The 27,607-nt window shown below is 44.4% G+C and overlaps 1 protein-coding gene across 1 annotated transcript in view; it reads right to left on the bottom strand.

The window, feature by feature from the left end:
- LOC143803830 (uncharacterized) overlaps window positions 1-27,279 on the bottom strand; it is a 154,456-nt gene extending 127,177 nt beyond the window's left edge. The window contains exons 1-8 of the mRNA XM_077281596.1: window positions 27,208-27,279; window positions 22,634-22,643; window positions 21,775-21,788; window positions 19,090-19,102; window positions 18,953-19,002; window positions 18,390-18,414; window positions 9,124-9,161; window positions 8,525-8,549 (exon numbers count right to left, since the gene is read on the bottom strand). Of these exons, the coding sequence (XP_077137711.1) occupies window positions 8,525-8,549; window positions 9,124-9,161; window positions 18,390-18,414; window positions 18,953-19,002; window positions 19,090-19,102; window positions 21,775-21,788; window positions 22,634-22,643; window positions 27,208-27,279 (247 nt within the window). The remainder of the gene's footprint in view (window positions 1-8,524; window positions 8,550-9,123; window positions 9,162-18,389; window positions 18,415-18,952; window positions 19,003-19,089; window positions 19,103-21,774; window positions 21,789-22,633; window positions 22,644-27,207) is intronic.
- Between the last annotated feature and the right edge of the window lie 328 nt (window positions 27,280-27,607).

Raw genomic sequence — 27,607 nt, 5'->3', positions numbered from 1 at the left:
TCAGGGGATCCGGCATTGCTGAATGTAGACGCATTTTTTCAAGCGCTCGGATTATTGTATGACGAACCTAATTCTGTGGATCATGCAGAAAAAACCCTGTTGGCCCTGTGTCAGGGTCAGGAAGCGGCAGAATTATACTGCCAGAAATTTAGAAAATGGTCTGTGCTCACTAAATGGAATGAGGATGCTCTGGCGGCAATTTTCAGAAAGGGTCTTTCTGAAGCCCTTAAAGATGTTATGGTGGGGTTCCCCACGCCGGCTGGTTTGAGCGAATCTATGTCTCTAGCCATTCAGATTGATCGGCGTCTGCGCGAGCGCAAAGTTGTGCACCATATGGCGGTATCCCATATGGCGGTATCCTCTGAGCAGAGTCCTGAGCCTATGCAATGTGATAGGATTTTGACTAGAGCAGAACGGCAGGGATTCAGACATCAGAATAAGCTGTGTTTTTACTGTGGTGATTCTGCTCATGTTATTTCTGATTGCCCTAAGCGTACTAAGAGGGTCGCTAGGTCTGTTACCATCAGTACTGTACAGCCTAAATTTCTCTTATCTGTGACCCTGATTTGCTCATTATCGTCCTTTTCTGTCATGGCATTTGTGGATTCAGGCGCTGCCCTGAACTTAATGGACTTGGAATTCGCCAGGCGCTGTGGTTTTTCCTTGCAGCCTTTGCAGAGCCCTATTCCTTTGAGGGGGATTGATGCTACACCATTGGCCAAGAATAAACCTCAGTATTGGACTCAGCTGACCATGTGCATGGCTCCAGCACATCAGGAAGATTGCCATTTTCTGGTGTTGCATAACTTGCATGATGTTGTTGTACTGGGTTTTCCATGGTTACAGGAACATAATCCGGTGCTGGATTGGAAATCTATGTCTGTGACTAGTTGGGGTTGTCAAGGGGTACATTGTGACGTTCCTTTGATGTCAATTTCCTCTTCCCCCTCTTCTGAAGTCCCTGAGTTTTTGTCGGATTTCCAGGATGTATTTGATGAGCCCAAGTCCAGTTCCCTTCCTCCACATAGGGACTGTGATTGTGCTATTAACTTGATTCCTGGCTGTAAGTTCCCAAAGGGCCGACTTTTCAATCTGTCTGTGCCAGAGCATGCCGCCATGCGGAGTTATGTCAAGGAGTCTTTGGAGAAGGGGCATATTCGGCCGTCCTCGTCACCATTGGGAGCGGGATTCTTTTTTGTTGCCAAGAAGGATGGCTCCTTGAGACCCTGTATTGATTATCGCCTTCTTAATAAGATCACGGTCAAATTCCAATACCCTTTACCTTTGCTTTCTGATTTGTTTGCTCGGATTAAGGGGGCTAGTTGGTTTACTAAGATTGACCTTCGAGGGGCATATAATCTTGTTCGTATTAAACAGGGTGACGAATGGAAAACTGCATTTAATACGCCCGAAGGCCATTTTGAATACCTTGTGATGCCTTTCGGGCTTTCTAATGCTCCTTCTGTATTTCAGTCCTTCATGCATGATATTTTCCGCAATTATCTTGATAAATTCATGATTGTGTATTTGGATGATATTTTGATTTTTTCCGATGATTGGGAGTCTCATGTGAAGCAGGTCAGGATGGTATTCCAGATCCTTTGTGATAATGCTTTATTTGTGAAGGGGTCTAAGTGCCTATTTGGAGTTCAGAAGGTCTCTTTTTTGGGTTTTATTTTTTCTCCCTCGTCTATAGAAATAGATCCTGTTAAGGTCCAAGCCATTCATGACTGGATTCAACCCACATCGGTGAAGAGCCTTCAGAAATTTTTGGGTTTTGCTAATTTTTATCACCGTTTCATTGCCAACTTTTCCAGTGTGGTTAAGCCCCTGACCGATTTGACGAAGAAAGGCGCTGATGTGACGAATTGGTCCTCTGCGGCTGTTGAGGCCTTTCAGGAGCTTAAACGCCAATTTACTTCTGCCCCTGTGTTGCGTCAGCCGGATGTTTCTCTTCCTTTTCAGGTTGAGGTTGACGCTTCTGAGATTGGGGCAGGGGCCGTTTTGTCTCAGAGGAATTCTGATGGTTCTTTGATGAAACCATGTGCCTTTTTTTCCAGAAAGTTTTTGCCTGCGGAGCGCAATTATGATGTTGGCAATCGTGAGTTGTTGGCTATGAAGTGGGCATTTGAGGAGTGGCGACATTGGCTTGAGGGAGCCAAGCACCGCGTTGTGGTCTTGACCGATCATAAGAATCTGATTTACCTCGAGTCGGCCAAGCGGCTGAACCCTAGACAGGCTCGATGGTCCCTGTTTTTCTCCCGTTTTGATTTTGTGGTCTCGTATCTTCCGGGATCTAAGAATGTTAAGGCTGATGCCCTCTCTAGGAGTTTTTTGCCTGATTCTCCTGGAGTCCTTGAGCCGGTTGGCATTCTTAAAGAAGGGGTGATTCTTTCTGCCATCTCCCCTGATTTGCGGCGGGTGCTTCAGGAATTTCAGGCTGATAAACCTGACCGCTGTCCTGTGGGGAAGCTGTTTGTTCCTGATAGATGGACTAGAAAGGTAATTTCTGAGGTTCATTGTTCAGTGTTGGCTGGTCATCCTGGGATTTTTGGTACCAGAGATTTGGTTGCTAGGTCCTTTTGGTGGCCTTCCTTGTCGCGGGATGTGCGTTCTTTTGTGCAGTCCTGTGGGACTTGTGCCCGGGCCAAGCCTTGCTGTTCCCGCGCTAGTGGGTTGCTTTTGCCTTTGCCGGTCCCTGAGAGGCCCTGGACGCATATTTCCATGGATTTTATTTCGGATCTTCCTGTTTCCCAGAAGATGTCTGTTATCTGGGTGGTTCGTGACTGGTTCTCTAAAATGGTCCATTTGGTACCTTTGCCTAAATTGCCTTCCTCCTCTGATTTGGTTCCATTGTTTTTTCAGCATGTGGTTCGTTTGCATGGCATTCTGGAGAATATTGTGTCTGACAGAGGTTCCCAGTTTGTTTCTAGGTTTTGGCGGGCCTTTTGTGCTGGATGGGCATTGATTTGTCTTTTTCTTCGGTGTTCCATCCTCAGACAAATGGCCAAACTGAGCGAACTAATCAGACCTTGGAAACCTATTTGAGATGCTTTGTGTCTGCTGATCAGGATGATTGGGTGGCTTTCTTGCCGTTGTCCGAGTTTGCCCTTAACAATCGGGCTAGTTCGGCTACTTTGGTTTCACCTTTCTTTTGTAATTTTGGTTTTCATCCTCGTTTTTCTTCGGGGCAGGTTGAGCCTTCTGATTGTCCTGGTGTGGATTCTGTGGTGGACAGGTTGCAGCAGATTTGGACTCATGTGGTAGACAATTTGACGTTGTCTCAGGAAAAGGCTCATCGTTTTGCTAACCGCCGTCGGTGTGTTGGTCCCCGGCTTCGGGTGGGGGATTTAGTCTGGTTATCTTCTCGTCATGTTCCTATGAAGGTTTCTTCCCCTAAGTTCAAACCTCGGTTTATTGGTCCTTATAAGATTTCTGAGATTATCAATCCGGTATCTTTTCGTTTGGCCCTTCCAGCCTCTTTTGCCATCCATAATGTTTTCCATAGATCTTTGTTGCGGAGATATGTGGTGCCCGTTGTTCCCTCTGTGGATCCTCCTGCCCCGGTGTTGGTTAATGGGGAGTTGGAATATGTGGTGGAGAAAATTTTGGATTCTCGTTTTTCGAGGCGGAGGCTTCAGTATCTTGTCAAGTGGAAGGGTTATGGCCAGGAGGATAATTCTTGGGTTGTTGCCTCCGATGTCCATGCCGCCGATTTGGTTCGTGCCTTTCACTTGGCTCATCCTGATCGGCCTGGGGGCTCTGGTGTGGGTTCGGTGACCCCTCCTCAAGGGGGGGATACTGTTGTGAATTCCGCTCTTGGGCTCCCTCCGGTGGTTGTAAGTGGCACTTTTGTGAGTTCTGCTCTTGGGCTCCCTCCGGTGGATTTAAGTGGAACTGCTGCTCCTTGGATTTAGCAGTCAGCAGCTGCTTCCACTGATCGTCTATTCTGGCTCGGCTATTTATCCTGGCTCTATCCTTCAGCTAGTGCCAGTGGTCAATGGTTCCTGCTTGGATTCACATCTCTCTTGGATTTCCCTGATGTTCTGACCAGTTCAGCAAAGTTAAGTCCTTGCTTTGTTCTTTGCAGTCCACATTTTGTGGACTTTATCGTTCAGCACTTTCTATGTTTTTTCTTGTCCAGCTTGTCAGTATGGATTTATTCAGTTAAGCTGAAGCTCTGGGAAGCAGATTTACCCTCCACACCTTTAGTCAGGTGTGGAGATTTTTGTAAACTCTGTGGTGGATTTTTCTAGTTTTTAATACTGACCGCACAGTATTCTGTCCTATTCTATCTATCTAGCTAGAGTGGCCTCCTTTGCTTCATCCTGGTTTCATTCTGCGTATGTCATTTCCCTCTCCACTCACAGTCAATATTTGTGGGGGGCTGTCTTCCTTTGGGGATTCTCTCTGAGGCAAGATAGCTTTCCTGTTTCTATCTTTAGGGGTAGGTAGTCCTCCGGCTGTGATGAGGTGTCTAGGGAGTGACAGGAACATCCCACGGCTACTTCTAGTGTTGTGTTAAGATCAGGAACTGCGGTCAGTACAGGTACCACCTCCTCCAGAGCTCGTCCCATGTGGCTCCTAAACCACCAGTTCATAACAGAGATGGCAGAAAGAATCACCCCCTCCTTAAGAATGCCGACAGGCTCAAGGACCCCAGGGGAATCAGGCAAAAAACTCCTAGAGAGGGCATCAGCCTTAACATTCTTAGAACCCGGAAGATACGAGACAACAAAATCAAAACGAGAGAAAAACAGGGACCATCGGGCCTGTCTAGGATTCAGCCGTTTGGCAGACTCGAGGTAAATCAGATTCTTATGATCAGTCAAGACCACAATACGGTGCTTGGCCCCCTCAAGCCAATGTCGCCACTCCTCAAATGCCCACTTCATAGCCAGCAACTCACGATTGCCGACATCATAATTGAGTTCCGCAGGCGAAAACTTTCGAGAAAAGAAGGCACACGGTTTCATCAAGGAACCATCAGAATTCCTCTGAGATAAAACGGCCCCTGCCTCAATCTCAGAAGCGTCAACCTCAACCTGAAAAGGAAGAGAAACATCCGGCTGACGCAACACAGGGGCAGAAGTAAATCGGCGTTTAAGCTCCTGAAAGGCAGAAACAGCCACAGAGGACCAATTCGTAACATCAGCGCCTTTCTTCGTCAAATCGGTCAGGGGTTTAACCACACTGGAGAAGTTGGCAATGAAACGGCAATAAAAATTAGCAAAGCCCAAAAATTTCTGAAGGCTCTTCACGGATGTGGGCTGGATCCAATCATGAATGGCCTGAACCTTAACCGGATCCATTTCTATAGATGAGGGAGAAAAAATGAAGCCCAAGAAAGAAATCTTCTGTACTCCAAAGAGGCACTTAGACCCCTTCACAAACAAGGCATTATCATGAAGGATCTGAAATACCATCCTGACTTGTTTCACATGAGACTCCCAATCATCTGAAAAAATCTAAATATCATCCAAATATACAATCATGAATTTATCAAGATAATTCCGAAATATATCATGCATGAAGGACTGAAACACAGATGGAGCATTAGAGAGTCCGAATGGCATCACAAGATATTCAAAATGGCCTTCGGGCGTATTAAACGCAGTTTTCCATTCGTCCCCCTGCTTAATACGAACCAGATTATATGCCCCTCGAAGGTCAATCTTAGTAAACCAACTAGCCCCCTTAATCCTAGCAAACAGATCAGAAAGCAAAGGCAACGGGTATTGGAATTTGACCGTGATCTTATTCAAGAGGCGATAATCAATACAGGGTCTCAAGGAGCCATCTTTCTTGGCAACAAAGAAAAAACCTGCTCCCAATGGTGAAGAAGATGGCCGAATATGCCCCTTCTCCAAGGACTGCTTCACATAGCTCCGCATGGCGGTATGTTCTGGCACAGACAGGTTGAAAAGTCGGCCTTTAGGGAACTTACAGCCTGGAATCAAGTCAATAGCACAATCACAGTCCCTATGCGGTGGAAGGGAACTGGACTTGGGCTCATCGAATACATCCTGGAAATCTGACAAAAACTCAGGAATTTCAGAAGAGGGGGAGGAGGCAATTGACATCACAGGAACGTCACCATGAACCCCCTGACAACCCCAACTAGTCACAGACATAGATTTCCAATCTAATACCGGATTATGGACCTGTAACCATGGGAAACCCAGCACAATGGCATCATGCAAATTACGCAACACCAAAAAACGACAATCTTCCTGATGGGCTGGCGCCATGCACATGGTCAGCTGTGTCCAAAACTGAGGTTTATTTTTAGCCAACGGTGTAGCATCAATGCCCCTCAAAGGAATAGGACTCTGCAAGGGGAAACCACAACGTCTGGCAAATTCTAAGTCCATTAAATTTCGAGCGGCGCCTGAATCCACAAATGCCATGACAGAAAATGACGATAATGAGCAGATCAGGGTCACAGATAACAGAAATTTAGGCTGTACAGTACTGATGGTAACAGAACTAGCGATTCTCTTGGTACGCTTAGGGCAATCAGAAATAACATGAGCAGAATCGCCGCAGTAAAAACACAACCTATTCTGACGTCTGAATCCTTGTCGTTCAGCTCTAGACACAATCCTATCACACTGCATAGGCTCAGGATTCCGCTCGGAAGACAATGCCATAGTGTGCACAACTCTGCGCTCATGCAAGCGCCGATCAATCTGAATGGCCAGAGACATAGATTCACTCAGACCAGCAGGCGTGGGGAACCCCACCATAACATCTTTAACGGATTCAGAAAGACCCTTTCTGAAGATTGCCGCCAAGGCATCCTCATTCCATTTAGTCAGTACAGACCATTTTCTAAACTTCTGGCAATATGATTCTGCCACTTCTTGACCCTGAGACAGGGCCAACAAGGTCTTCTCAGCATGATCCACTGAATTAGGTTCGTCATACAATAACCCAAGCGCCTGAAAAAAGGTGTCTACATTAAGCAATGCCAGATTCCCAGATTCCAGGGCAAATGCCCAATCCTGGGGGTCACCACGCAGCAGAGATATAATAATTTTAACTTGCTGGATGGGATCACCAGAAGAACGGGGTTTCAGAGCAAAAAACAGTTTACAGTTATTTTTAAAGCTCAGAAATTTGGACCTATCCCCAAAAAACAAATCAGGAGTTGGAATTCTAGGCTCTAAAACTGGAGTCTGATCGATATAATCGGAAATACCCTGTACTCTAGCAGCAAGTTGATCCACACGGGAAGCCAGTCCCTGAACATCCATACCAGCGCCGAACTCCTGAGCCACCCAGAGGCAAAGAGGGAAGAGAAAAAAAAAACACAGCAGACTACAGAAAAAAAAAATGGCTCAGCACTTTCCTTCCCTTCTTCTGAGATGCGGTTAACTCATTGATGGCCAGTTGTACTGTTATGATCTGGTGGCCCAAGAGCAGCATGGGACGTACTCTGGAGAAGGTAGTACCTGTACTGACCGCAGACCCTGAACCTAACACCGCAACTAGAAGTAGCCGTGGAATGTACCTAGCGCTCCCTAGACATCTCGACACAGCCGGAGGACTAATTACCCCTAGAGATAGAAAAGGGAAAACTATCTTGCCTCAGAGAAAATCCCCAAAGAACAGGCAGCCCCCCACAAATATTGACTGTGAGAGGAGAGGGAAAAAAAACATACACAGACTGAAATGAGAATTTAGCAAAGGAGGCCACTTCTAGCTAAATAGAAAGGACAGGACAGAGTACTATGCGGTCAGTAATAAAATACTAGAAAATATCCACCACAGAAAATACAAAACTCCACATCTAACTAAAGACATGGAGGGTATATCTGCCTCTCCAGAGATACCAGCTTGGCTGCATAAATCCTTACACAGATTAAGCTGGACAAGAAAAAACATGAAATGCACTGAACAATAAGGCCCACAAAATGTGGCTGCAAAAACAAGCAGACTTATCTTGGTAGAAATGAACAGCAAGCAGGAGAGACCAGGAAGGGATGTGAATCCTCCAGAAACAATGAACAACTGGCACTGACTAAAGGGTGAAGCCAGGCTAAATAGCCCAGTCCGAAGTGGACGCACCTGATGACTGCTGTGAAGGACAGACAGCAGCGCTACCACTTATAACCACCGGAGGGAGCCCAAGAGCAGAATTCACAACAGAGAACCTATTTATACACATACATGAGTTTTTATTGTTTTGAACCCCAATGAGACCTTACTGGATGCAATGGAACTGTACAATATAAAAAAAAGTAATCAGTGAGCGCCCCCTAGTGAAAAAATAATAATTATGAAGACTATAGTACGACATTAAAATATACAGCGGAGAAAGAGTTAGAAAAAAAAATGATGGAGGTGTTCACTTGTTGAACATTCCAGTCAATGGGTATCTGCTTTGGTTCCTTGTTTGCATACAATTATAGCACATTTTTGTTGATACCTTATTGATACTGTAGGAAATTAATTTCATCCTTTCAAGAGGGGAAAGGGACAAATTCAGAGATCAATCTGTACCTAATTAAATAATTACCTTTCTTGTATTTTTCATTTTTCTTCTAAAATGAAAAACATAAAACAGAAGTATAAGAGTTCTAACAAATATTGATATTTATTAGAATGGTTACTATTAGCTAAACAAAAATATTTTGTTTAGTTAAGACCCATTATTCTCAGTGGAAAATAACCATACCCTTACCATTTAAAGGGAATCTGTCAGCAGGATTTTGACACTTAATCGGAGAACAGCATTATGTACAAACAGAGACCCTGATTCCAGTGATGTGTCACTTACTGAGCTACTAGCTGTAGTTTTTATAAAATCCTTGTAGATTATTACTAGAGGGCTAGTACACCTGCTACCATGTAGTCTTCCATATTCCTGAGCTTTGTATAACCCCACCCCCATAGCTGATTGGCAGCTTTCTGCCTATGCACAGTGTACAAAGGAAGCTGTCAGTCAGTGGTGTGGGGGGGGGGGGAGGGGACTGGAGTCTGTACAAGAACCTTGAAGCGCTGATGTGTGAGACCGACCCTAAAAGCAAATCTATCATTTCAGGTAAAATTTCAGAAAAGCTTCATGTGTTTGCATTTAAGTGTTACCATATAGCAATATAATTGAAATATTCTTACTTTGTCTTTTCCACTTTGATCGATTCGTTCATAATACTCTAGACCCGTAAAGACAAAAGATAAAGGCATTGAAACAGATGTGTGGATTTTTCATCAAGATTTTCCTGGTAAAAAATCTGCAACATATTACAGTACAAATCTCATCCTGCATAAAAAATCTGCGTGACAGTTGACTTGCAGAGTCAATTTATACTGCAGATTTTAACCTCAGAATTTATCCTTTGCGCTGTAGCTGCAGTATTAGATACAGGGGACTGAGCTGCAATATCAGACACCATCCATGAACAAAAGTAGCCCTTTTTTGGAAGGAACATTTAGACCCTTTTTTCTACTATCTGCAAAGCCCTTTAAAACAAGCTATTGAGTAATTGTGCAAAAGGCCAGACCCTGTAATATCCTAATAAATACATCAACTAATCATTACTTCTAGGATAATCCCCTCTCAGTGATTTGTTTTCAGAGATGAAGCGCAAAAAGTGTAGTGGAGCAAGTGTTTGCCTGTAGTGGTATAGCCGGGTCAGAATCAGTCAGCAGAGGGCAGTTCTAAAGAATACAACAAATAGGCATTCAAGAGGGCAGATACAAAGTGTCAATTTCATTTTTATTTTGGCCTAGGGACACTGTGAGTGAGGGCTCAGCCGCCCTATGGTGGGATCAGAGCGTGCTGGACTGTCAGTATTGTGAGTGATCTGACATCTCAGTGCAGAGGGTGCAATGACATCACTATATAGCGTCTGCTGCGTGGAGATGTGCAGCACTTCAGACCACACGCTGAGGAGACCAGAGCAGTAAGGGACTGAGGGGAGGTGGGTATTTATTTTTAATCAATGAATACAGTGTGCGCGCGCATTATACTATATGAAGTGCAATGGAAGCAGATTATACTACAGGGGGGTGCATCATACTATATGGGGATGCATTCTACTATATGGGGGTGCATTATACTATATAAAGTGCAATGGAAGCAGATTATACTACAGGGGGGTGCATCATACTATATGGGGATGCATTCTACTATATGGGGGTGCATTATACTATATGAAGTGCAATTGGGGCGCATTATACTATATGGGGCCCATTATACTATATAGTTGTGCATTATACTATATGAAGTGCAATGGGACGCATTATACTATATGGGGCGCATTATATTATATGGGGGTGCATTATACTATATGAAGTGCAATTGGGGCGCATTATACTATATGGGGCCCATTATACTATATAGTTGTGCATTATACTATATGAAGTGCAATGGGACGCATTATACTGTATGGGGCGCATTATATTATATGGGGGTACATTATACTATATGGAGGGCAATGGGGGCTCATTATACTATATGGGGTGCATTATACTATATGAATGGCAATGGGGCACATTATACTATATGGAGGGCAATGGGGTTGCATTACACTATATAGAGGGCAATGCCTCTCCCATGATACTCTATGTAGGGCAATGGGGGCACACAATAATATATAGAGGAAAATGGGTACGCATTATACTTTATGGATGGCAATGAGGGCACTTTATACTATATGGAGGGTAATGGGAGCACAATATACTATATGTAGGGCAATGGAAGTGCATTATACTATATGGAGGGAAATGGGGACACATTATACTATATGGAGGGCAATAGGAGCACATTATACTATATGGAAGGCAATGGGGGCGCATTATTATACATGGAGTGCAATGTGGTCCCATTATACTATATGGAAGGCAATGTGGGGGACATTATATTATATGGAGGGCTATGTGGCGCCCTTTATACTATATGGAAGACAATGTGGGGGCCATTATAGTATTTGGAGGGCTATGTGAGAGTCTTTATACTTTATGGAGGGATATGTGGGGTTATATATTATATTGTTTGCTGGCTATGTGGGGGTCATTATATTGTTTGCAGGGCTATGTGGGGGCCATTACACAAATTTGTTGAGCTAAGTAGGGGCCATTTTAGTGTTTTCAGGGGTATGAGGGGGTCTATTTGACTGTTTTCATGGCTATGTGGGGGCCATTATACTGTTTGCAGGGCTTTGTGGGGGTCATTATACTGTTTGGAGGGCTGTGATGGGGACCTTTATACTGCATGAAAGCAATTATACAGTGTCAAGGATTGTGCGGGGTCTATTATACTGTGTGGACGGCTGTGTGGGGTTATTATGCTGTTTGAAGGCTTGTGTTGGGGCCAGTAGCGTAGCTACTGGGGGGGGCAGAGGTGGCCATCGCCCCGGGCCCTGTCACATGAAGGGGCCCACTGGGAGCCAGGGCCACTTCTGTGACGAGGCAGAACATAGGAGCTGAGCAGTATAATGTCTGCTCCCGTCTGACAGAGACTCTGCACGCTGCTAGCACAGTGGCCGGCTGCAGTCTCCCTCCTGCAGTGAATGGTTTCGCCTGTGACCTGATCAAGAAGCTTTTCCTGGCTGCAGTTTTCTTCACTCTGTGCACGCTGGGATTGGCTCAGGCACGCTGGGTCCTAGTGCCCACACCTTGCATTTCACTCACACATCCTGGTCCTGCCTGCAGTGCAAACTTTATCAGTAAGTGGGGATGGAACTGATTAGGTTTATTAAATTCAGGTATGTCACCGTGAGACCGTTGGGGTATTGTGGGGGCTGAAAGTGAGTGAGGGGGGACAGGGTACTGGGGGTGAATGTGAGACCATGGTATTGTGGGGGAGGGGAGACAGGGCACTGGGGGGTGAATGTAAGACCATTTGGGGTCTGTGAGGGCAGAAGGTGGGTGAGGTGGGACAGGGCAATGAGGGGTGGATGTGAGATGATGGGGGCATTGGGGCTGAAGTGGGGGAGGGGGGACAGTTCACTGGGGGCTGAATATTATAATGCTTGTTATGATATTATATGTACTCCATTACATAATATTTGCTGTCTGGGGAGGCTGGAGATGGGGGGTCGGGGGCTTTTGATACGTACCACCTGGGTCTTTTATGAGTATTAGTATAAGGAGCCCCCATACAGTAACCAAGAGCTGCATCACATTTACAGCACCACTCCAGCATTATTTTTTATTTCATTGCTGGGGCGTTGCTGAAAATCCCCGTCCCCTGCCCTCTGTCTGATACTCACTTTCTGGCGTTTTCATCTCTTTTTGTCTCCGCTCGGCTCCGTCTCCTGCAGTTTGTGGCTTGTCCGAGGCTCCAGTGTTTCATGGAGCGGCGCAGAGGTCACTAATCAATGTGAGTCTGTGGGAGCCTCGTTCTGGCCTCCTTCTCACTCTCAGGCTATGTGCACACGGTGAGGATTGGCCGCTGCGGATTCACAGCAGTTTTCCATCTGGTTTACAGTGCCATGTAAACCTATGGAAAACCAAATCCGCTGTGCCCATGGTGCGGAAAATACCGCGCGGAAACGCTGCGTTGTATTTTCCGTAGCATGTCAATTCTTTTTACAGATTCCGCAGCGTTTTACACCTGCTCCTGTATAGGATTCCGCAGGTGAAATCCGCACAAAAAACACAGGAAATCCGCGGTAAATCCGCACACGAATTCGCAACAAGTGCACATAGCCTCATAGTCTTACATTGAGTGCTTGTGACATAGCTTCTAACTTCTGGCCAGTCAGAAGCTGCGCTCACAAGTTTGAGCAGCGGCACTGCAGCAGTGCCACAAAATAGTGAATACGCCGGATGATGAGTAAATAACCAGGGTATCCAAATCATGACAGGGAGCTGTGACTCCATCATACTGTGTATAAGGGAACTGCGGGCCCATCATACTGTGTATACGAGAGCTGCGGGCCCATCATACTGTGTATAAGGGAGCTGCGGGCCATCATACTGTGTATAAGGGAGTTGCGGGCTCATCATACTGTGTATAAGGGAGCTGCGGGCCCATCATACTGTGATAAGGGAGCTGCGGGTCCATCATACTGTGTATAAGGGAGCTGCGGGCCCATCATACTGTGTATAAGGGAGCTGCGGGCCCATCATACTGTGTATAAGGGAGCTGCGGGCCCATCATACTGTGATAAGGGAGCTGCGGGCCCATCATACTGTGTATAAGGGAGCTGTGGCCCCATCATACTGTGTATAAGGGAGCTGCGGGCCCATCATACTGTGTGTAAGGGAGCTGCGGGCCCATCATACTGTGTATAAGGGAGCTGCGCGTCCATCATACTGTGTATAAGGGAGCTGCGGGCCAATCATACTATGTATAAGGGAGCTGTGGGCCCATCATACTGTGTATACGGGAGCTGCGGGCCCATCATACTGTGTATACGGGAGCTGCGGGGTCCATCATACTGTGTATATGGGAGCTGCGGGCCCATCATACTGTGTATAAGGGAGCTGCGGGCCCATCATACTGTGTATAAGGGAGCTGCGGGCCCATCATACTGTGTATAAGGGAGCTGTGGGCCCATCATACTGTGTATAAGGGAGCTGTGCACACATCATACTGTGTATAAGGGAGCTGCGGGCCCATCATACTGTGTATAAGGGAGCTGCGGGCCCATCATACTGTGATAAGGGAGCTGCGGGCCCATCATACTGTGTATAAGGGAGCTCCGGGTCCATCACACTGTGTATAAGGGAGCTGTGAGTCCATCATACTGTGTATAAGGGAGCTGCGGGCCCATCATACTGTGATAAGGGAGCTGCGGGTCCATCATACTGTGTATAAGGGAGCTGCGGGCCCATCATACTGTGTATAAGGGAGCTGCGGGCCCATCATACTGTGTATAAGGGAGCTGCGGGCCCATCATACTGTGATAAGGGAGCTGCGGGCCCATCATACTGTGTATAAGGGAGCTGTGGCCCCATCATACTGTGTATAAGGGAGCTGCGGGCCCATCATACTGTGTATAAGGGAGCTGCGGGCCCATCATACTGTGTATAAGGGAGCTGCGGGTCCATCATACTGTGTATAAGGGAGCTGCGGGCCAATCATACTATGTATAAGGGAGCTGTGGGCCCATCATACTGTGTATACGGGAGCTGCGGGCCCATCATACTGTGTATACGGGAGCTGCGGGGTCCATCATACTGTGTATATGGGAGCTGCGGGCCCATCATACTGTGTATAAGGGAGCTGCGGGCCCATCATACTGTGTATAAGGGAGCTGTGAGTCCATCATACTGTGTATAAGGGAGCTGCGGGCCCATCATATTGTGTATAAGGAAGCTGCGGGCCCATCATACTGTGTATAAGGGAGCTGCGGGCCCATCATACTGTGTGTAAGGGAGCTGCGGGCCCATCATACTGTGTATAAGGGAGCTGCGGGCCCATCATACTGTGTATAAGGGAGCTGCGGGCCCATCATACTGTGTATAAGGAAGCTGTGCACACATCATACTGTGTATAAGGGAGCTGCGGGCCAATCATACTGTGTATACGGGAGCTGCGGGCCCATCATACTGTGTATAAGGGAGCTGTGGGCCCATCATACTGTGTATATGGGAGCTGCGGGTCCATCATACTGTGTATATGGGAGCTGTGACTCCATCATACTGTGTATATGGGAGCTGCGGGCCCATCATACTGTGTATAAGGGAGCTGCGGGTCCATCTTACTGTGTATAAGGGAGCTGTGGGCCCATCATACTGTGTATAAGGGAGCTGTGGGCCCATCATACTGTGTATATGGGAGCTGCGTGTCCATCATACTGTGTATAAGGGAGCTGCGGGCCCATCATACTGTGTATAAGGGAGCTGCGGGCCCATCATACTGTGTATATGGGAGCTGTGACTCCATCATACTGTGTATATGGGAGCTGCGGGCCCATCATACTGTGTATACGGGAGCTGCGGGCCCATCTTACTGTGTATAAGGGAGCTGTGGGCCCATCATACTGTGTATAAGGGAGCTGCGGGCCCATCATACTGTGTATATGGGAGCTGCGTGTCCATCATACTGTGTATAAGGGAGCTGCGGGCCCATCATACTGTGTATAAGGGAGCTGCGGGTCCATCATACTGTGTATAAGGGAGCTGCGGGCCCATCATACTGTGATAAGGGAGCTGCGGGCCCATCATACTCTGTATACGGGAGCTGCGGGCCCATCATACTGTGTATAAGGGAGCTGTGGGTCCATCATACTGTGTATATGGGAGCTGCGGGCCCATCATACTGTGTATAAGGGAGCTGCGGGCCAATCATACTATGTATAAGGGAGCTGCGGGTCCATCATACTGTGTATACGGGAGCTGCGGGTCCATCATACTGTGTATACGGGAGCTGCGGGTCCATCATACTGCGTATAAGGGAGCTGCGGGCCCATCATACTATGTATAAGGGAGCTGCGGGCCCATCATACTGTGTATATGGGAGCTGTGGGCCCATCATACTGTGTATAAGGGAGCTGCGGGTCCATCATACTCTGTATACGGGAGCTGCGGGCCCATCATACTGTGTATAAGGGAGCTGTGGGTCCATCATACTGTGTATATGGGAGCTGCGGGCCCATCATACTGTGTATAAGGGAGCTGCGGGCCAATCATACTATGTATAAGGGAGCTGCGGGTCCATCATACTGTGTATACGGGAGCTGCGGGTCCATCATACTGTGTATACGGGAGCTGCGGGTCCATCATACTGTGTATAAGGGAGCTGCGGGCCCATCATACTATGTATAAGGGAGCTGCGGGCCCATCATACTGTGTATAAGGGAGCTGCGGGCCCATCATACTGTGTATATGGGAGCTGTGGGCCCATCATACTGTGTATAAGGGAGCTGCGGGCCCATCATACTGTGTATAAGGGAGCTGCGGGCCCATCATACTGTGTATAAGGGAGCTGTGGGCTCATACTGTGTATAAGGGAGCTGCGGGCCCATCATACTGTGTATAAGGGAGCTGTGGGCCCATCATACTGTGTATATGGGAGCTGCGGGTCCATCATACTGTGTATATGGGAGCTGTGACTCCATCATACTGTGTATATGGGAGCTGCGGGCCCATCATACTGTGTATAAGGGAGCTGCGGGTCCATCTTACTGTGTATAAGGGAGCTGTGGGCCCATCATACTGTGTATAAGGGAGCTGTGGGCCCATCATACTGTGTATATGGGAGCTGCGTGTCCATCATACTGTGTATAAGGGAGCTGCGGGCCCATCATACTGTGTATAAGGGAGCTGCGGGCCCATCATACTGTGTATATGGGAGCTGTGACTCCATCATACTGTGTATATGGGAGCTGCGGGCCCATCATACTGTGTATACGGGAGCTGCGGGCCCATCTTACTGTGTATAAGGGAGCTGTGGGCCCATCATACTGTGTATAAGGGAGCTGCGGGCCCATCATACTGTGTATATGGGAGCTGCGTGTCCATCATACTGTGTATAAGGGAGCTGCGGGCCCATCATACTGTGTATAAGGGAGCTGCGGGTCCATCATACTGTGTATAAGGGAGCTGCGGGCCCATCATACTGTGATAAGGGAGCTGCGGGCCCATCATACTCTGTATACGGGAGCTGCGGGCCCATCATACTGTGTATAAGGGAGCTGTGGGTCCATCATACTGTGTATATGGGAGCTGCGGGTCCATCATACTGTGTATAAGGGAGCTGTGGGCCAATCATACTATGTATAAGGGAGCTGCGGGTCCATCATACTGTGTATACGGGAGCTGCAGGTCCATCATACTGTGTATACGGGAGCTGCGGGTCCATCATACTGTGTATAAGGGAGCTGCGGGCCCATCATACTATGTATAAGGGAGCTGCGGGCCCATCATACTGTGTATACGGGAGCTGTGGGCCCATCATACTGTGTATAAGGGAGCTGCGGGCCCATCATACTGTGTATATGGGAGCTGTGGGCCCATCATACTGTGTATAAGGGAACTGCGGGTCCATCATACTGTGTATAAGGGAGCTGTGGGCCAATCATACTGTGTATAAGGGAGCTGCGGGGTCCATCATACTGTGTATAAGGGAACTGTGAAGGCATATTGTGCATATGGGAGCTGTTGGCCCATTACACTGTATATAGGGGAGCTCTGGGGGGCATTATACTTTCTATAGTGGGCATTATACTTTCTATAGTGGAGTTCTGTCAGCATTATACTGTGTATAGGGGAGCATTGGGCTCATACTATCTATAGGGGAGCAGTGGGAACATCATACTGTGTAAAGGGGAGCAGTGGGGACATCATGCGGTGTATAGGGGAGTTATAGAATCATCATACTTTGTATAGGGGAGCTGTGGGGCCTTAGACTGTGTATAGGGAAGCTTTAAGCTCACCATACTGTGTATAATGGAGCAGTACATGGGTGAACTTAGGGGACATTATTAAATGTTAAGTGGGCACTTAAGCATTATATTGTTATAGGGGCACTCAGAGTATTGTGACCATCAAAGTTGCATATATGGTCACAATATGGCGGTAAAGTCAATGTTCGTTTTTGCATATAGATTTATTTTCAATAACAGTGCGGTCATATTCTGAGGTTCCCCTATATTCACAATTAGAGTGCGCAACCGTAGCTGTAATCAGGGTTAGCTGGTTAGGGGCCCACTCAGATGTTTGGCCCCCCCTAAGATGAAACCTTAGCTACACCTCTGGTTGGGGCCATTATACTGTTTGCAGGGCTATGTGGGGGCCATTGTACTGTTTTCAGGGCTTTGTGAGGGGCCATTATACTGTTTGGAGGGCTATGGTGAGAGCTATTATACTGTATCCAAGCAATTTTACAGTGTGAAGGTTTGTGTGGTTCTATCATGCTGTGTGGACGGCTGTGTGGGGGTCATTATGCTGTTTGGAAGGTTCTGTTGGGGCCATTATTCTGTTTGGAGGGCTGTGTGGGGGCCATTATACTGTTTGGAGGGCTGTGTGGGAGCCATTATACTGTTTGGAGGATTGCATTGGGATTATCATACAGTCTGGAGGTTCGTATTTGGGCAATTTTACTGTATGGAGGGCTGTGTTGGGGTCACAGTTGGGGCATCATACTGAGTTGAGGTCACCATACTTTGCTGGGGGGTAGTTACAGTAGGGTCATCATATTGTGTGTGTGTGTGTGTGTGGGGGGGGGCGACTGTGGACGAATTCACTATGGGGGTATCATACTGTGTTTGGGGAGCACTTTTGTTGGCATCATACTTTATGGGGACTGTAAGAGGGGAATCTAAAGGCTTCAATAGTATGAAAATTACGGTACTTTGTAAGGGCTGCAAAGTTGTGAGATACGCTCTTGTTTGACCTCGCCAAATAATCATATTTTTAGGGGAGGGTTGGGGCAATTAGATCTTCTGCTATGGGGCCCCACAAATTCTATGTACACCTCTGTATGTTACCTTCGTCTGTAAGCGATTCTGCATACTAGAAAAAGAATAGAAATGTTTATTATCTTCATTACTTTTTACTGGTCTTACAAATTTTTAGGTTATTTTACAGAAAAATAAGTGGGAAATATCTAAAAATACAGTAGATTTTAACTTTACTCTTTGGATGTGATACTGAACGATTGTCCTTTACTACTGGATATGCCCCTGCTCTCCGGCAACATGGAGCATTTTCCTTGCACCGTCTCTGATGGGAAGTCTCCTGTTTGGAGTTTTGTTTTACTGTTCATCAGTATTTTGCAATCATGCAACCACGCTCTTAAATTATTAGTGACATTGTTTATCCCACAAAGAGTAGGATTATTTTTTAGTAAATTGCCTTAGATGCACTCGATTGCCCACACGAGGTGCTATCTGCTGCACAATACACTGCCTCCTTATGCTACACAGGCTTGTTTAATGCAAGAATACAAGGAAACGGCACTGAAAGAATCAACAATGTAAACTGTGTGCTTTACCGCCTAGAGGGAAACTTGTGGCAGTCTTAAAGTAGTAAATGGGGATTTTCTTTGTACCTGTTCGGGTGGGTTTTGCTCTATCTCTAAATAGGCTTCTTGAACCTTATCTGCAGAAGGAAAAGATGATTTTGAACAGAAAAGCGGTGAGAGAATAAGACTTCATTTGTACATCTATTCCAGTAGAAGTAACATACCTGTTTTTGGGCGCTATTAAGAAAAATAAGAGATTACAGTTAAGAAAATTAATACTTTTTTTTATTATCAGAGCAATGAATCACTAATAACAATGAGAGCATTTGATGGAATTAATTTGAATGAAACACAGTGAATACAAAATATAGGTTTAAAAAAATGCAGGCAGTCATCTGAAAAGAGGCTCGACAGCTCCAGAGTCCACTCAAGTAATGGTTTTCCTAGTATCCAGTAATTTCTTTGTGAGCCATTGATCATAAAATGTAATTCCTGAAGTTCTGGTTGGAGCTCTTCAATTTACAGAAAAGTGATCTCTGTTAATAATGCAGCAATTGTACGTGAACGTGACATGGAACACAAGAAATACAAATGTGAGCTCAGCGCACTCACGAATCAGACAGATGCCGAAAGGCAACGGACTCCAGTAATCCAAAATATACAGAGATAGTACAATATCCACCAGACCAAACACTTCTGATTTTTTTCTGTAACTACTTAACTCCTTAGAGGGGTTGTCCCACAAAGAAAATACATCTTGGAATAATGATTAGTTCTACAATTGTTAAAAATAATGTTCCTGTGCTGAGATAATCTTATAAAAGTGCTCTTTCTGTGTACTTTGTAATAGCTGTGTCTGACCATGCAGAGCTGCTCCAGCTTATGGTCAGCACATACCACAGCTCCTGGGAAGTGGAGGATGCATAAGCAATTTATTATAAGTGAGTATATAGATGACACAACAGGGGCTCACAGCTGCTGATTTCTAAGGTAACACATTTATCTGCCTGTTTTATCACAGGGATGAGTGTTTGTGCTGCTCTCCTGCTATCTGAGTTCATCATAAATCAAATTACTGACATATAAACTCAGCGGCCGCTGGAGCTGTTATGTCACTGACTTGATTTATGAAGAGCTCAAAGGGCTGCATATATGATAGAATCCTGTGATAAAACAGGCAGTGAAATGTGTTATCTCAGAAAGCAGTAGCAATGAGCTATCTCCCCTGGCCAGCAGCTGTGGTATGTGCCGAACATGAACTGGAGCAGCTCTGCATGGTTAGACACAGAAAATAACACAGTACACAGCAGGCCAAATTATAAGACTAACATTTTTTTAACACATCCAATTGTGGACCTTATTATTATTCCAAGATCTATTAATTAAAATTAACTTTATTAGTGGGAAAATCCCTTTAACCCCTGCCCGATATGCGCCGTACATGTACTGCTCTGCAGGAGCTGCGGTCCCACAAACAGCAGTACAGGTACGACGCACCGATCACGTGGCCTCACACTGACCGCTGCGGCGATCGGGTGCGGGTCTCAGCTCTGTGTGAAAGCTGACACCCCGCAGCAACGCCCACAATCAGTGCTAGCACCGATCACGAGCATTTAACCCCTCTGATGCCACTATCTGTAGTGACAGTGGCATAGAGGAGCATCACACAGGGAATGAGTTCCCTGCGCGCTTTCATCAGGACAATGCGATCTCATCACATTGTCCTGATGGTCTCCATAGAGACCCCAGCCCCAAGATGGCCGCGGGGTCCTTCAGGGTCTTGCATGGAAGGTGGCTTGTGAGCGCCTGCTGAGAACAGGCGCTGATATGCCTCCTTCGCTTCCTGTCAGATGTTGATGTGATGCCTCCTTCCCTTTCTGTCAGATGCTGATGTGATACTCTGCAGTGTATTTTCCCACTTTTTAATTTTTTCAGTCCATGGAGTTATATGAGGGCCTGTTTTCTGTGTGCTGAGCTAAGGTTTTTATTGATAAAATTTTTGATATACGTATGACCCTTTGGCGTTTTTTTCTTTGGTTGTATTTTTTTTCTATTACTTTATTTAAAAGCCCTAGTAGGGATCCAAGAAGTATCGTTTCTCCTTGCGGAGAGTGACATGTTAAGCATGTCGAGATGAAGAGACTTAAAGCCGCAATGCTCCTCTGGGAAATATGCAAATTGTCTCTACAGAGAGGATGAGGACTAGAACTCTAGCGCCAACTATTGGAAGTAGCAATCCTAACAGTCAATGTCGACCCTTTAACGAGCCTTGTCACATGACTTAGGATAAAAGCCAAACCAGAATCTCAATTTGAAGACACTGTGTTTTGGGGTACTGCCCCTCGTCAGTGCAAAGTGGAGATCTGGTTTGGCTGAGTGAGAGGCGTCTGACCAGGAGCATTGCGGCTTTAAGTCTCCTCATCTCGACATGCTTAACATGTCACTCTCCGCAAGGAGAAACGATACTTCTAGGATCCCTGTCAGACGCCTCTCACTCAGCCAAACCAGATCTTCACTTTGCACTGACGAGGGGCTGTGCCCCGAAACACAGTGTCTGCAAATTGAGATTCTAGTTTGGCTTTTATCCTAACTCATGTGACAAGGCTCGTTAAAGGGTCAACATTGACTCTTAGGATTGCTACTTCCAATAGGTGGCGCTAGAGTTCTAGTCCTCTTCCTCTCTGAAGAGACAATTTTCAAAGTCCTAGTAGGAAACACTTCATTCTCTAATCAGTCATATATTGTATTATACTATATCATACATCATATATTCTAGTCTAACATTCACAGGCAGCTTTGTGATCATGGGACGTAGGGGAGAGACTTTTGAAGGTCGCTACAATTTGTAAATAATTGTTTACAAAATGGAACTGTGAATTTCACTCAACAAGAAATTATGACAAACTTACCTTTTTTTTGCCACCTGCAAAAAATCAAGAGTTTTGTTACGATAACTGTGTTTTGTTATTTTCAGTAATTCAATATATGTTAGGGGAACCTGTACAGGTAGATTGCAGATTATAAGTGCCAAGCAAAAGCCACATATGACGACAAAAAGGGGTTATCTCTATGACAGAACTCTGAGGATATGGTCAGGTCCCCCATTCAGTACTCTCCTGTAATTGTCAGAGCAGTGAACAAGGGGAATGTAATGCTCGGAAGCGGAAGAACCAAACACGTCCATACATTACATGCACTAAGGAGCAATTTACCAGCAGATTGGGAATAACTTGAGTTACCTCTGGAATAATTTGAGTAATCTATCTTTTGTTATAACTTGAGCAGTGGAACACCAAGGGCTCAGAAAATGACTATATGTTTTATTTTATTTTCAGTCCACCATAAGACCATTTTTTAAATAAAAAAAAAAAGGATTAACAATTTGTAAAACTGGCAATGATATGATTCTTACAATTACTTATCGGCCAAAGGAAAGTTTTATTTTTGTTTGTAATAATTGCTTGTTAAGTATCGGTAATATTTGTTTGTTATACATTTGTTCTACTTATATTCAATAAAAAAAAATTGAAAGAAAGAAAGAAATTTAGTAGAACTGCCAAATATTATAAATTTAGATCGAAGCAATAACATACCGGTAATTGGATAAAGTTGGACAAAGGTGAGTCAGCAAGTAAGAAATTGTAGATAATACAAGAACATTTGGAAGCAAACAGATACAATAAGAATTTGGTTAAGTGAATGTTAAAGATAAAACTGTGCTTGAATGAGCATGAAAAAGAAACAGAAAGTGTTTACCCACATACTCACCTTTACCTTCCTAAAAAAAAAGAATAAAACATGATTCATAAAATAAAGGAAATAGACCAAGACGTATATACAGTTCTGCTCAAAAGAACACCCTGGCAGAATTTTTGCTTTCTTGGCCTTGTTTCAGAGAAAATTAATTATAATACCAAATCTTTTCCTCCACTGATGGTTAGAGGTTGGGTGAAGCCATTTATTCTCAAACTACTGGGTTTTCTCTTTTTAAATCATAATGACAACCCAAAACATCCAAATGACCCTGATCAAAAGTTCACATACCCCATTCTTTAATACCGTGTATTCCCCCTCTAACATCAATGACAGCTTCAAGTCTTTTGTGGTAGTTGTGGATGAAGTTCTTTTTTTTCTCAGATGGTAAAGCTGCCCACTCTTCTAGGCAAAAAGCCTCCAGTTCCTGTAAATTCCTGGGCTGTCTAGCATGAACTGCGTGCTTGAGCTCTTCCCAGAGTGGCTCAATGATATTGAGGTCAGAAGACTGAGATGGCCACTCCAGAACCTTCACTTTGGTCTGTGGTAGCCAATGACAGGTTGACTTGGCCTTATGTTCTGGATCGTTGTCATGTTGGAATGTCCATGTACATCCCATGCGCAGCTTCGGGCCGATGAGTGCAAATTTGCCTCCAGTATTTGCTGATAATGTGCTGCATTCATCTTTCCTTCAACTTTGACCAAGTTTCCTGTGCCTTTGTAGCTCACACATTACCAAAACATTAGCGATCCACCTCCGTGCTTTACAGTAGGAATTGTGTTTCTTTCATCATAGGCCTTGTTGACCTCTTTCCAAATCTAACATTTATGGTTGTGGCCAAAAAGTTAAATTTTGGTCTCATCACTCCAAATGACCTTGCTCCAGAAGTTTTGATGCTTGTGTCTGTGCTGTTTTGCGTATTGTAGGCAAGATACTTTGTGACATTTGTGCAGTAATGTCTTTCTTCTGGCGACTGAGTTACATCCTGTATTATACCCCAGAGCTGCACTCACTATTCTGCTGATACAGTCACTGTGTACATACATTACATTACTGATCCTGAGTTACATCCTGTATTATACTCCAGAGCTGCACTCACTATTCTGCTGGTGCAGTTACTGTGTACATACATTACATTACAGATCCTGAGTTACATCCTGCATTATACTCCAAAGCTGCACTCACTATTTGCTGCTGGTGCAGTCACAGTGTACATACACTACATTAATTCTCCTGTACTGATCCTGAGTTAAATCCTGTATAATACTCCAGAGCTGCACTCACTATTCTGCTGGTGCAGTCACTGTGTACATACATTACATTACTGATCCTGAGTTACATCCTGTATTATATTCCAGAACTGAACTCACTATTCTTCTGATGCAGTCATTGTTTACATACATTACACTACTTTTCCTGTACTGAACCTGAGTTACATCCTGTATTATACTCCAGAGCTGCACTCACTATTCTGCTGGTGCCGTAGCTGTGTACACACATTACATTACTGATCCTGAGTTACATACTGTACTATACTCCAGAGCTGCACTCACTATTCTGCTGGTGCAGTCACTGTGTACATACATTACATGACTGATCCTGAGTTACATACTGTATTATAGTCCAGAGCTGCACTCACTATTCTGGTGCAGTCACTGTGTACATACATTACTGATCCTGAGTTACATCCTGTATTATACTCCAGAGCTGCACTCACTATTCTGCTGGTGCAGTTACTGTGTACATATATTACATTACAGATCCTGAGTTAAATCCTGCATTATACTCCAGAGCTGCACTCACTATTTGCTGCTGGTGCAGTCACAGTGTACATACACTACATTAATTCTCCTGTACTGATCCTGAGTTAAATTCTGTATAATACTCCAGAGCTGCACTCACTATTCTGCTGATGCAGTCATTGTTTACATACATTACATTACTTTTCCTGTACTGAACCTGAGTTACATCCTGTATTATACTCCAGAGCTGCACTCACTATTCTGCTGGTGCCGTCGCTGTGTACATACATTACATTACTGATATTGAGTTACATACTGTATTATACTCCAGAGCTGCACTCACTATTCTGCTGGTGCAGTCAATGTGTACATACATTATATTACTGATCCTGAGTTACATCCTGTATTATACTCCAGAGTTGCCCTCACTATTCTGCTGGTGCAGTCACTGTGTACATACATTACATTACTGATCCTGAGTTACATCCTGTATTATACCCCAGAGCTGCACTCACTATTCTGCTGGTGCAGTCACTGTGCACATACATTACATTAGTTTTCCTGTACTTCCATGCTATAGATACTTAATTTATGGATTTAGGGGACTTCACCACTCAATATACCAGAGGAATGTCCTGTGATTCTATGTAATAGAGTTACAGTATGGTGGAGAATTGTTGACACTTGCATATGACTCTTTTTTTGTAGTCTAAAGCAGCCACTAACTATGCTATCTTCATAACTCTAATAGATTTAATCAAATAGAGTTGCACCAATAAATGGCCACTTATCTGTTTCATAGCTGTCATAAAACAGATGCATTCATGCATTATAGCTGCTTACTGGTGGGAGTGTGTCTGTCTACATGTTATCAAAAATTTCCAATAATAAACCAGCAGAATGCTGAATGCAGCTCTGGAGTATGAAAAAGTATGTAACTTAGAACCAGTACAAGTACCAATAATATATCACAATCATTCAGTCAAAATGAAAATCCCATAGAACATCATAGAACATATCATATAGTGTTACAGTCACAATCAATCAGTAGAATCTTCTAAAGATTTATGTTGATCTTACGATGCTCATGTGCAAAAATTGGGATATTTCAGTCAATTATACTGCTGATGACTATCCTTATATTACATAATAGCTACAGTAAGACTGATAGATAGATTGAGAGATAGATAGATAGACAGACTGACATGGTGGCAAGTAAAAGTTTGGGCACCCCTGGTCAAAATTAATGTTATTGTGAACAGTTAAGCAAGTTTAGATCTCTAAAAGGCCTAAAGTTACAGATGACACATGTTCTTTGCACTTTATGCAGAGTATATATATATATATATATATATATATATATATATATATATATATATATATATACAGTATATATATATGTATACATATATACCCAGCCTCCTCAAACTCTGTGCCAAAAAATAGTAGCCATGGGTTCTTTTAAGCAGCTGTCTGGCACTCTGAAAATGAGACTGGTGGAGGCCCACAAAGCAGGAGAAGGCTATAAGAAGATAGTAAAGCATTTTCAAGTTGCCCTTTCCTCAGTTCGAAATGTAATTAAGAAATGGCATTTACCTGAAACAGTGGAGGTTAAGATATGGTCTGGAAGACCAAGCAAAATTTCAGTGAGAGCTGCTTGTAGGATTGCTAAAGAAGCAAATCAGAACACTTGCTTGACTGCAAAAAACTTTCTGAAAGATTTATTAGACTCTGGAGTTGTGGTACATTGATCTACTACTCAGAGACACCTGCATAAATATGGCCTTCATGGAAGAGTCATCAGAAGAAAACCTCTCCTGAGTCCTCACCATACAATTCAGCATCAGAAGTGTGCAAAAGAACATCTTAGAAAGCCTGATGCATTTTGGAAACTAGTCCTGTGGACCAATTAGATTAAAATAGAACTGTTTGTCCCCAACGATCAAACGTATGTGTGGAGAAAAAAGGGCACAGAATTTCAGGAAAAGAACATCTCACCAACCATTAAGCATGGGGGTGGATCAATCATTCTTTGGGATTGTGTTGCAGCCAATGGCACAGGGAACATTTCACAGGTAGAGGGAAGAATGGATTCAACAAAATATCAAAAAATTCTTGATGCAAACATAGCACCATCTGTAAAAAAAAAAGCTGAAGGTGAAAAGAGGATGGCTTCTACAAATGGATAATGATCCTAAACACACGTCACAATCCACAATAGACGACCTCAAAAGGTAAAAGCTGAAGGTTTTACAATGACCCTCACAGTCCCCTAATCTGAACATCATTGAAAATCTGTGGCTAGACCTCAAAATAGCAGCACATGCAAGACGACTCGGGAATCTCACAGAGCTGGAAGAATTTTCCAAGGAAGAAAGGATGAAAATCCCTCAAACAAGAACTGAAAGACTCTTGTCTGGCTACAAAAAGCATTTACAAGCTGTGATACTTGCAAAAGGGGGAGCTACTAGGTATTAACCATACAGGGTGCAAAAAAACATTTGCATCATGCCATTTTCCTTTTTGCAATTTTTTAAATGTAAAAAATGACAATATATATTTTGGGGCTAAAATACAAACAAAATGTGTCATCTTTAACTTTAGGCCTTTTAGAGATCATTTCATCTTCAACTTACTTAACTGTTCACAAAAACAGTACTTTTGACCAGGGTGCACAAACATTTACATGCCACTGTAGATAGATAGATAGATAGATAGATAGATAGATAGATATTAGATAGATAGATAGATAGATAGATAATAAATAATGAATACGGTACTTTGTAAAAGCCCTATTTTAATAAATAATTGTTTTTGCAATGTGAAATAATAAATCCATTACTTACATTCTTCCTTGCCGCCAGACATTCTTGCACCAGTACTAAGATCAGGAAAACCACAAGAGCTTGCTTTCCCATCATTGCGAGACACGGAGCTGTGTCACACTGATCGGGCACAAGACTTTTCTGCTAGCACCTCCACCTGCGTTTTTATACATATGTGTGGAGTCCTGCTGCCAGGGGTTAGCAGATTAGAGGTGGAGATTTGGACAATACCCAACTCATACAGTCTAGTACATCTTCATAGAGTAGATCTTTGATTATCTACTTTAGAGTAGGGACGTTTATTTATTATGCTCCGGGTCATCATCTCTGTCCCCATTGTGGCTCACAATCTACGTTCCCTATCAATTTGCCTTTGGAGTGTGGGAGGAAATGGGAAGAAACCCAAACAAACACAAGGAGA

Source organism: Ranitomeya variabilis, chromosome 2 (genome assembly GCF_051348905.1).
Source record: "Ranitomeya variabilis isolate aRanVar5 chromosome 2, aRanVar5.hap1, whole genome shotgun sequence".
Classification (NCBI taxonomy): domain Eukaryota; kingdom Metazoa; phylum Chordata; class Amphibia; order Anura; family Dendrobatidae; genus Ranitomeya; species Ranitomeya variabilis.
The sequence above is the reverse complement of the archived record's forward strand: the minus strand, read 5'-3'. Positions and strand labels throughout refer to the sequence as shown.